Source organism: Protopterus annectens, chromosome 10.part0, assembly GCF_019279795.1.
Source record: "Protopterus annectens isolate FY-2018-M chromosome 10.part0, PAN1.0, whole genome shotgun sequence".
In the NCBI taxonomy this organism is placed as follows: domain Eukaryota; kingdom Metazoa; phylum Chordata; order Ceratodontiformes; family Protopteridae; genus Protopterus; species Protopterus annectens.
Genome location: NC_056744.1, coordinates 30,180,515 through 30,192,774, shown reverse-complemented (window position 1 = coordinate 30,192,774; position 12,260 = coordinate 30,180,515). Strand labels below are relative to the sequence as shown.

The following is a 12,260-nucleotide window of genomic DNA, read 5'->3' as shown; positions in this document are numbered from 1 at the left end:
ATAAAAAACTTGTTTTCCCCAACAGGATACTTATCTGTTCTTAACTCTGGAGTATGCTGATAATGTTGGAACAGACACACAAGCAAGCAATTCATACACTATGAATGGAGACAAGAATGAATAGGGGTAATATCACAGTCAAGCCTTCTCTGCTCCACATTACTAATATGTGCTAACTCTGCCCCCGTTTCCAACCATGTACCTTACCTTACAAAAAACATTCCCCATAGCACTACCAGTATACAAGACATCTTAGACACACATACATTAACGTACACACACACCTAGAACAATACATGTAAACCTAAAACTCAAAGAAACACACATACACCTACCTAGCCCTTTGTCTAACCCACTAACACTGGTGGAAGACTCTCACCCCATAACTCACACACACACATGCACAAATCCATTATAACGACACACATTCAACAAAAAATCAATGCAACTCGTACATTCACATATATTACACACACAAATACACACACACACAGATCAATTTTATATATGTGTGTGTATCATTCAGAATAACAATTCCGAAAAGCTGTCCAAAAGAAAGGATAGTTATGCAAGAACTTAACCAAAACAGCGCATGTCTTACTTTTCACTGATGCAGAATTCCTTGCAAAAGATGTATCCTGCCAAAGACAGCTCTACATCCAGCCAACATGCCAAAGCCTTGGGCCCTTCCAAACATGTGTCAGAAGTCCTACATCTGATGCACAAGGTACATAAGTGACGTATGAGCGCCATCTCCTCAATACTTAGCAGCCAGACTAAGATTGAGCAACACAAATAAGAAACAGTAAGAATACCCACCAAGATGGTCCTCTTCATTTTGGTGCCACAAATTGCCTCTCTTCCACTTTGCCACAGAAGATTTTCTAGTAGTGGATCTTCTGGCCTCCTGCAAAACTCAAGCACATCCTCAGAAAACTGGTGCTTAAAAGGAATCAAAACCCCATCAACAAGATAGTCAACTGTGGGATGAAAAGTTGAAAATGATTATGAGAGCCCCTGTCCTGTGTCAGAAGATCCATTCTGTGAGATAACTTGTGATGATGGTCTCTGACCAGGTGAAAAAGAAAGAAAACCTGGTGCTTCCTGGGATAAAAGGGAGTCACCAACAATATTGTGTCTCTAACCCACATTATTTTGTATAAGGCTTTTGGCAACAGAGGAAGAGGGATATAAGCATACAGGAATGTCCATTTCCAAGAAAAAGTCATGGTGTCTACTTTTCAAGTAAGAGGTCATGGAACTATAGAACTTGGGAAGCTGTCAGTTCTGAGGGGAGTCAAAGAGATCTACTTGAAGAATATCCTACTGATGGAGAATGTCTAGAAAGACATCTCTGTTAAGCATTCAGTTCTGAGGATCTGTCCTGCAGCAAAGGATAGCGGAATGAAATGCAAAATTGAAGGTATGTGGGAGGAAAGTGACTATAGGCAAGACTATTGTAATAGCAGCAAATGGGCAAATCAGAAGAAGCTGAGAACGGAGATAGAAGGGAAAATAGTGGAGCATGTTAACAGCTTCAAATATCTGGGAGGGGTAGTTAAGGAGAAGGGAAGTCTGAATGAGGATGTCAAATCTAGAATCAGAAGGGCTACAGCAAACTGGTACAGAGTATTAGGTGTAGTGTATATGACAGAATTCCAAAGAAGCTGAAAGGTAAGGTGTACAAAACAGTGGTGCTACTAAGTAATACTGTATGGTACAGAAACCTGGGCAGATAAGGCAGAACAGTTGAGGAAGCTAGAAGTGATGGAAATTAAGTGCCTGAGATTGGTGGTAGGATGCACACTGTGGGACTGTTGAAAGAATAAGGACATAAGAGCAGAATCCAGACAGGATCCATTTGCAGAAAAAGTCAAACAGATTGTGGTGGTTAAAGCATAGGTGCAGAAAATCAGAAGATAATCTGGTGAAGATTTGGGACAGACAGGAAGAAGGCAACAGGAAGCATGGGCAACCAGCAAAGTGGTGGATGGACTATGTGAGAGTCAAAGAAGGCAGCAAAGCAGCACTGAATAGCAAGAGATGGAGAAAGTTCACACAGCACCCCGACCCAATGCAGAAAATGGGGTGGGGGAAGGGATTAATGATGATGTCCTGGACCTGCTCAAGTTTTGGACACCAGATTGTGCTTTGATGGAATATAGACTGTCTGGAGTGTTAAATAATGGCAGACAGCAAAATCCCATGCAAGGAGGGCCAGTCTGCAAAGACGGTAGAACTTTGTTCCACTCCACTTGTTTTTGTGCCACACGACATACATGCAGGAATACTGCAACAGTAATAAATGAAAGACATCACAAACTTAAAAGTATGTCACGTCTGGGGATGAGAGAGAGCTTCACACTGATACACCACCTTATGCAAGAGCTTTAACCCTCATACCCCAGATTTTATAACATACAGCCAATAGCATTAAACAGTCTGAGATAAAAGGGAAAACATTAAGGTGCAGTAGTGTAGTAAACGCACCATAATGGCAGTGTTCAATTATAGCCACTAATGCAGTCAAACAAAATCTTTGCTGCGTGCCTAGTCTGACTTCTGTCTTTAGTTCCAAAGTTAGGCAACCTTTTCCCCTCAGCCAGGCTGAAGTCACTGTGCCTCAGGTATCCCCAACATACCCGCGTAGATGGGATGCAAGCCCATACCATCTTTACTTTTTCCTAGTCTCAGGACAGTACTGAGCCTGAATCTCAATCCACAATACTGAGACCAGGGGTATGGTCAGAGACATGGAGAATCTAAAGCTTACTGAAGTACTTAACAAGGGGAAAGGATGGTACCAACAAGATGGCTAAAGAAAAAAAGGGTGAGTGGAAGGGAAAGAGTAGTCACCCCTGTTCCTAAACCCACATAATGAATAGAGGGGGGAGTTGAGGGGGAAACAGGACTCCAATAGTGACCATACATCTACTATTATGGTGAATTGTCTACAGGACTTCACTAGGGTTTTCACTGGAACTGCTGCTGCAGTCATAACCAAAGGCAAGACTGACAGCTGAGATAATATGCAGGGATGGTGGCTTACTGTAGGGTGGAGCAATGCAGAGAAAGAAAGCCTTAACCCTAGAACCTGTTCAATCTAGAATGTTCTGTGAAGGTGTAAACAGATTACAGTACTACTGGCTGTCAATATGATGACATGGGCATTAACAGCTTTAAGATGGGCAGCTGTAGCCGCTATACTTCCTGAAAAACAGTTCCCATTGCTATATTTTGTCCATGATCTTTATAACACAAGTTAATACATTGTGCTGCTCATTTGGAAATTACATACTTGGTTCTCTGGAAGGGCTTGTCTTTTTCACTGCAAAGGAGAAAGAGTGCTAATCTGGATTTCATGCTATCCTTTGTCCTATCCAGGTAGTACCTTGGTTTGTCCATGTACATCTAAGGAGCGCTAAACAATATCTCCTTTAGTCTGAGAATTATGAAGTTGATTCAGAACCACTTCAGAAATTACTTTTGGCATGAAACAAGCATTAATGTACAGAGAAACCTGATCCTTACAGTATATCAGGTACAGCTCTTTGCACATCAAGCCTAAAGTTATGAGACTCTTGTAGCTGAAGTAGCCACACTGAAGAAAAGTCCACTTTTGAAGATCAGGAAATTTAAGGGTACAGAAGCAGCCAGTTTCAAATAGAGGTAAAGTTAGTTTTGCCAATGCAAAGTCCCAGCAGATGTTCTATTTCTCCTATGGGGGAGGCATAGATGCAGGATACCCCTTAAGAAGTGTTTGACTGGTGGGGTCTCCATGCTAGTTTGAGGGTCTAGAGGCAGGTGGATATTACTAAAAGGTGAAACTTAGAGAAGTATAAGCTAACTTTGCAGCAAAAAGTTACACTGAAGACCATATGCACATGACCTGCTTTTAGTGCTCATTCCTCCTTTGATACCACAGGGAAAAATCCTTTCCACTTTTTTATACATGGTTTTCTTGGTCTTCTACCTTCCCTCACTACAATTAGCATGTTCTTAGAGTAAAGGTGAACAGAAAGTAATAAGATGATATCCTTCAAGCTGCAAGGTTCAATGAAATGCCTCCCAGTGTACTTTGTCAGAAGGGTCACATACTGTGGCTGCAGGAAGGGAATTCCTCTTGCCATAGCAGAATGTTGAAGACTCAATGCTGCCTGGTCCAGAAAGTAATCTTTTCTGGATCCCCTCCTCTCTTTCAGTGTTGGCATTATCCTGGGGAGCAAAGGGTGTAGGACAGAAAGCACACACAGACATAGCTTGCCTACTTCAGGAAGAACGCATTAGCTGCCCAGTCTTGCTTTTGTCCTATTCTGGAGCAGAATTTTCTCAGTAACCAACTGCTCAGAGAAGCAAGTCTATTGCTGGAGCATCCCATCTGTTTTGGTATCCATTCTGGAGGATCCACAGAAATTCTGGTTAGCTACACTGCCCTGACATTTTCCTACATGGATATATACATGTGGCTTTCAGGAGCATTGGGGGTCTCTCTCTCTCTGCCTGCAAACAAGCCTACATACCTAGACAGCAGGGATGGTAGGGGTCTTTTCCCCCTGTTTATGTACCACATCAGTGTGATGCTATTAGTATTAACATCCAAAGCCCTTGGTACCCATATTATCTTGAAAGTTTTGAGAGCCTCGATGACAAACATCACTTTTGATGTTAGTGCATCTCTTTTTTCTGGAGTTCCATGTGCCTTGTAATTTGAAATATAGAGTATGGCCCATAAGCTACCGCCAAAGCATCTGTTGTCAGATTCTGGTTGCAGGCTGTCTGAAGGGCACACCTTCATTTTTATGCAGTTATACCCACCCACCTCAGTTCTTTAATGAATGGATACACGGGGTTGGGAAACTCGAGCGACTGAATAGTGACCCCAACAATTCCTTAGGAACCATTGGGATTTTCCTCACATGCAGTCTGCCTGTCAAAGACATCAGAAAGGTAGAAGCCACATGGCCCAGGATACTTAGGAAGTGCATGTCTGTCAGCACATGTTTTTCTGCCAAGTCCTTGAAGATGGCAATTACAGGCCATGCTTTGTGGTACAAAATGTACACCTCACTTGTATAGTTCAGCAGGGCTCCTCAGATAAAATCACTTTTGTGGGTAACAAACAGATTTCTGCTCATTGACAGACTAGCCCAGTCTGTTTACAGTGCAGGCTTACATCAGTACCTCCTGCATATACTTTTAGGATTTTGATCAGGCATTTACAGAAATAGGGATAAAATGTAAATGTTTGTGATCCTACAGTGGGTGATCACAGCCTAACAAAATCAGAAGTTTTCAATTGGTTTGATATATCTGCACAGACTCCTACATTCTCTTAGACTTGGGACAGAAGCTCTGGAAAATGCCACAATTAATGTTGTGCCCTAAGCCTAGCAATTCAACACCAGTTGAAGTGCTTGTGAGGGGATTTGGTGTCTAGACACGCACTTTGTTCATTGTTTCTGGGTCAGACATGCCTTACAGCTGTGTATGATGTTTGCTACCTGCAAGCCCTAAATACCACAAAATAGCAAGTATTCTAGCAAAGATCACTACATAGGTTAGCAATATCAAGAATGAAAGCAGATTCTCCAATTGGATACTTAGCTGCTCACTGTTGAGTAGCAGGCCTGGTCTGATGTAGTAAATACTTCTGGTGAGCACTTTCTTCCATCATTTATCAATATGGCAAGGAAGAAAAAAATTACAGGGCTAAACATCACTTATATGCAGTACATGAAGACATTAAAGAAGGGTCACATCAGCTGAACTGATGGGAAACCGTGCTCGGCTCTAAAAGATAAGCTCAATATCGAACCAGCATACAGAAGTCCCATTGAGTTATGAATGCAAAAAGGAATCCACACACTTTTACCCTCTGTTCAGAATAACCCAACATTGCATTTACCATTCAGTGCAATTATGGACATTACCATAGCTGATGTATTGCGGTCAACATTTCAGATATCTATCTGCTTGAGGAAACATGGCAATTTAACTATCAACAAAAATGAGACATGTCAGATTGTAGTGTTCCTGCATAGACATACACACAATCTCAAAAAAGCAGACTGGCATAACAGTTATCAGCTAGGACAGAAAGCTTGGCTTGAAAACCATTTATATGCTGTAGTATAACCCCAAGCCTTTCAAGTCTTTTGTGCTGAAAAAGATAGGAAAACATGTGGGGTTCACTAGCAGGAGCCCGTCAACCAGATACACATTGACACTGTTACAACTGAAAGGTACTCACTTCTCCTTCTCTACAGCTTCCAGTGTTGCCTTGCCTTCAAATGATGGTGATGGGAACACTAGAGTTCCAGCAAACACAGATATAACTATGCCACCACCCACAGCTCCAAAGCAGTGATACAGAGGTACCGGCAAGCAGATCCGCAGGTTCTGGGGAGAACAATAAGACACTATAAGCATATTTCTGACACTATAAGCATATTTCTGACCATCAGAAATCAACAAAATACATCACAATGCAGTTCTACAGAGGTAAAGGCATACCAGTCCAATTATGGACAGGAAACAGAATTAAGTACCTTAATACATCCCTAATATCAAATGTTCATCTTAAAATGCTCCTCTTTAAATTCTCCATAGCAATAGTAGTAGAAAAACCCAATTGTATGCCATTTCTTTGGGCTTCTACAAAGTTCCTAGAGTTTTCAGAAAAATAAATTCATAAAAATCAAAGACGTCTATAGCATCCAGTATCACTTATGCAAAGACAACAGAATTAGTCTACATGGGTGATTTACACCTTTCAGTTTTATACAGTTAGTAAAATGCCAATTTCCTACAATTCAAGAGTCAAGTTAATTCCAGTTTTAGAGTATACTTATTTTTGGTCATTCTCATCTGTAGAAAAACACCTTAAAATGTTTAAATTCTCATTTATCCTTTTTTTTTACTTTTAATTTTGTTTATGCAGAATATACAACAAAACACGATCAGAAAAAGAAAACCAATTTATCAAGCAGTAAAGTTATTAATATGCATACTATTACAGAACACAAACCTCAAAGTCCCAACTGCCACCCAGTGATACAAACAGAAGTAAATAAATCCAAATATCGGAGCAGCTATGGCAGAATGTTAAACATTCTCTGTGGGTAAAACCAATAGGAGACTAAGAGTGCATCAAGGATCATATGTACGGTTTAAAAAGGGGACAGAATTACAGTGCTGTTGCTAAACACACTTTAGCTTCTGGGACAGAACATCAGGTTAGATTCAATGTTTTGGAGCTGGTTATGGAAGATGTTGGCTCTAAAACGGAAAAAAAAAGAACTTACCTGGATTATAAAACTAGGGGCACACATAGGACAAGGTTTGAATGACCATCTATTACTTCTAAGCTTAGGAACAGGAGGTTGCTTAAATAATTCTGCTTGATGTATTTAGTTATTTGTTAGATATATGTTGTATTATATACTTATACAGATATTTTTATACATTTTATTTCTGTTTTGTATACTTTTATATAGTTTCAGCAATTTTAATTTGTTGAACGGTACTTTTAGATGGGCTTTTATAGGGCTTGGATATCTGGGAAGTGCTTTATAAGTATGGTCAGTTGTGATTTGTCAGTTTGAAATTTTTTTAATTGTATGTATATAAAAGGTGGTGCTGTTTGCGCTGAATCATGGTCTGATGAAGCAAATGGAGGTTTGTGAAAGCACTTACCTACCTGCTTTTATTTGTAATAAAGTGATTTCGCATTGGAAGAAATATGTGTGGATTATCTGGAATTGTTCAGCAAAGCTGCCTTGAACTGGTTAACATTCTGCCATAGCTGCTCCGATATTTTGATTTATTTAATATGCATACTATGGCATTCAGTAACCAGCCCGAAAGCATCTAATACGAGAATTGTCTGAGAAGCATACCTCACATACCAACCTCTAGATATTGGCAGCTGCTAAATCACTTCTTTACGCCTACTTGCTAGCTTAAAATGCTTTGAAAAGTTTTATGAACATTATTCTTGATGAAGACTGTTTGCCTCTTTCCATTTGCTACTAAAACAGCATTTCATTAACACTGCAAAAAATGTATATTTTTTCCAGATGTGTTTTAAATGAACAAGTACAACAAAATACCAGCTTTTCCAACATTTTGCAAGTGTATCCAAGCTTCCAAATGAAAGGAACCAAATTTCATATATTTAGCAGCACTCTTGGCAGGCAAAAGGATATGGATGAGAGCCAATAAGAGAATACACATTGTGAAAAATCAAGTTGGACAAAACAAGGACCTTTTAAATATCCAGTTGTTTAACCATTTCCCAAACATCAGTCCTATTTTCATCTTTATTCCATAATATGGACCGGATCTTATTGTTGAAATTCATTCTTAACAGACATATTTTAGTAATGGCATTAAAGTATGCCTACTTTCATGCAACACATTGCCTAGATAGCTTTCAATTAGCTTATTCATGGTGTCAAATTTGCTTTTATTAATAAAGTGAACTGATGTGTGTTTCTGAAAAAAATACCATTGCGTCCGAGTGATAGAAGTGTCAATGATAATTTCCCTGCCCATTTGCAGTTTTCTTTTTTAACTAATGCTGAAGCTTTTATCACAACACATTTACCATGTGTGCTAAATCTAACAGAAGATGGTACACATTCAAGTATGGAAGGCCTCAAGGCTTCATTATGGGATCTAGCCTAATCTCTCTCTACATTAACTCCATTCCTTCCACTCATCTATTACTTCTTATGTGAATGACAATTCACTGTTCTGCCACCTCTCCAAATGTTCGGGAATTCATTTTAACCAGTTTTCTGTCTTAACAGCTTTTTCTGCAGTCTGTACTGCTCTTTCAGATTCACTATTTGACTGCAGATAGTGAGGACTTGAAGCATTATTGGTAAAACCATAGTCACTGACAAACTGTTGAGATTCTCAGACAAACTGTATATAATTGCCTTTAACCAGTTCAATAGGTGGACCATATCCAGAGAACAGTCTTCAATCTGACTTTTTTTTTTTTGTTTGTTTTCCAGTTGTGGTTCATACGTGGATTATCTGTATGTCAAAAGAGTAACGGTGCACAATCACAAGGCAGTTTTTGTCTTCAAACTTGCACACGTAAGCAGCTATCTTATGCAAAGGACCTTGCAACACTGTTGACAATAGTGACTCATCTCTGGGATAGTTTGTGCATAATAAAGAAATGACACACTGACATTAGATTTATGACGGATCTACTTCAAATCATTGAAAGCCCAGAATATTGAACACCAAATCACTGAGACGAAAGCATTAAAACCTCACTTTAGCGAATGACTGGATTGTCAAATCTATTCCCAGGGTAAGTAACCACTCATTCCACAACTAATGAAAATGAAACTGTCCCCAATACACCCAAGGTAGGAGACTACGTCCTCCACCCCCCAAAACTAAATATTCCAACCCCCCCCCCCAACTACATAAACCAACTCTAAGATGCAGTTGGGAAAAGGGAAAAGTCCACCTTGTTGGCCAACAAGTTACTTACTGTAGGAATAGATCTGACGATCCAGTCATTCGCTGAAGTGAGGTTTCAATGGATTCATCTTGTGGGCTTCTCGATGTTGGCAGGTAGAGCCAATTTAAGATACTTTGGCTGATGTTTGGCCATCACACAAACATGTTGGTGATTTTAAAGTATTTGGTGAAACATTGATATTTAACCGCAGTTCTGCACTTTGAGACAATGGTACACAGGGCTATCTAGGGCCTGGTACTTGCTGGGTGGGCCTCATAAATGTCAGTATCACCAGCAATGTCATCTCTGAATGATGCACAGTTCGTTTGGAAGTTGGTGCGGTCCAGGATTAAGTTTAGGGTTTCAAAAAAACAAATTCAGCACTCAGCAGTAGCACAGCACAGTACAATTTAACAGTATTCCACTCCAATTTGTTTCCCCCTTCTGAGCCTCTCACCCACACTAAATTAGCAGCATTACTAGGTTCGTAACTCATTACCTCTCAAACAATTCAACTTACCCTGACCACTGTTTTTCTCAATGGGGACAGCAAGGGCAATTTCCTTTAATTTAAGGATAAAATTTAATATCTTTCTTTATTTCAAATAATTACTCTTTTAGAGTCTGTCTTCTCTTATTCTCATGCTTCCATCATTATTAAGCAGTCAATCCCATATTTATCTGGTTGACCTGTTCTCCCTCCCATGGCAGACTTAACAGATGGCTGGCTCTAGCATAGACCACATCTGCTGTCTGCATTTAAAATGTGAATAATTCATTATCTGTGTTTGTTGTCAATAAATCAAAAAATGTAAATGTGCTGCTACCCCAGAGAACTCTGGCAGTCAAACATTATACAGCAAGACCCTTTACCAAAGATAAACGTTAGGAAACTGAACTAATTGCTCCTATAGAAACACTTGTCCCTCTAAGTCTAGTAGGAAGAGAATTATTGTACACTGAAGAAATGACAACTGTTTAAGCAGTAAATACTTATGTCAACCTGGTTATCCATAGTGTACTACGGGGTCCCACAGAGGCAATCCACTCTGCAAATAGGTAGCTGCAATGTTAAGCAGCTGTATTACTTTTTAATGTTTTAATTTGTCGTGGCAGGTAATCATCCCCATCCATACCTCAACTGTCAAAACGTTAGTGGGATATCAACATGTCTGATTTTTGCCTCATATTTTTACCCTATCCTGTCCCTAGTAAAATGATGCATATTCTAGTAAATAATTAAGGATAAGTCAATCAAATACATCAGGCATTGCAGTTTATTTCTTTTATTTATCCTTTCTTGACTAGTTTGTCCCACAAGGCTAGTGGCATATTTTCAGGGGGAGATTCAAGGTGGTATTTTTATACTACTAGTGAAAATTTGCCAAGGGCATCAGGGAACTTACCCTACTATTTTTTTTTTTTTTTTGTTATAGGTGCCATGGAATCTTTTCCATCTACCTGAGCTTCCATCAACACAAGCAGATGGTGCCTTGGTCCAATACCTCATCCAAAGAATGATACCCTGAGTGCGATATCCATGTGGGAATAGAATCTGCAACCTTCTCCAACAAACTAGAGTATCATACCTTTTGTACCAGTGATATAACAATAAGTTTCATACTTATGAAAATGCATGCTACCACAGTGCTTGTTCTAAAACTTTCAAAGAATTAGTGTAATATTTAAAAACTGCCCCTGATTTTGAGCCTTTGTCTTCCCATTTTGAATGGCGAGAATTCTTTAGAAAAAAAGTGGAGTTGTATAGGTCCCCTATATTTGCTAAAACAAAAAAAAAAAAAAAAACACAATAAGGGTAACAGGAAGACCGTGCATCATATCATCAGAATTCTGAAACTATATGACAGAAGGCAGTCAGTATAACAGGTGTAATAAACAGGAATCAATCATTGCCACTCTTACTAGAAAAAAAAAAAGCAGAATGCCCATTAAGTAGATGACAACACCTGCTGACCTCAGAAGCAGACTATATATACATACATGAAAATAAACACGTGTGCAAATGTATCATATACTATACATACATATAGACATACATACACACACACACATATATATATATATATATATACATAAACATCCATATATAATCGAAGTCTTGTATATAGACATCCATATATAATCTATGTCATATATGGGTCTACCTGAGATGGTAGACAGGCCATATGATAGACACTCATTTGGTCGACAGGCATGTTATGTGGGGGACTTTCCCCCCCCCAACTATATATATCAACTCCAGGGTAGCACAACATTGGGGAGGGGGACGAAATTGCCTGTCGACCAGATGATTGTCGATCATATGGCCTGTCGACCATCTCAGGTAGAGCCATATCTATATATATATCTATATATCTATATATCTATATATATATATCTATATATCTATATATATATATATATATATATCTATATATCTATATATATGGGTCTACTTGATAACACCGACATGCCAAAACAAAGACAACGAAATAACCGACACGACAAACAGAAAGTTCAAAAACACGAAACTTCACATGCCCGACAAACCACAATCCCGACAATCAACAAAACAAATAACTTTTCCGAAAAAACACACAAAAAAGCACACCAACAACCTTACAAACCTACATTAAACTTTACATACACAACTACCTATGCACTAATCTTATATATATATATATATATACATATACATATATATATATATACACATTATATATATATATATATATATATACACACATTATATATATATATATATATATAATAA

At 38.8% G+C, this 12,260-nt stretch overlaps 1 protein-coding gene across 1 annotated transcript in view; it reads right to left on the bottom strand.

The window, feature by feature from the left end:
- LOC122812920 (medium-chain acyl-CoA ligase ACSF2, mitochondrial-like) overlaps positions 1–12,260 on the bottom strand; it is a 910,993-nt gene that overhangs the window by 370,214 nt on the left and 528,519 nt on the right. Inside the window, exon 8 of the mRNA XM_044084978.1 lies at positions 6,251–6,399. Coding sequence (XP_043940913.1) covers positions 6,251–6,399 — 149 coding nt within the window. The remainder of the gene's footprint in view (positions 1–6,250; positions 6,400–12,260) is intronic.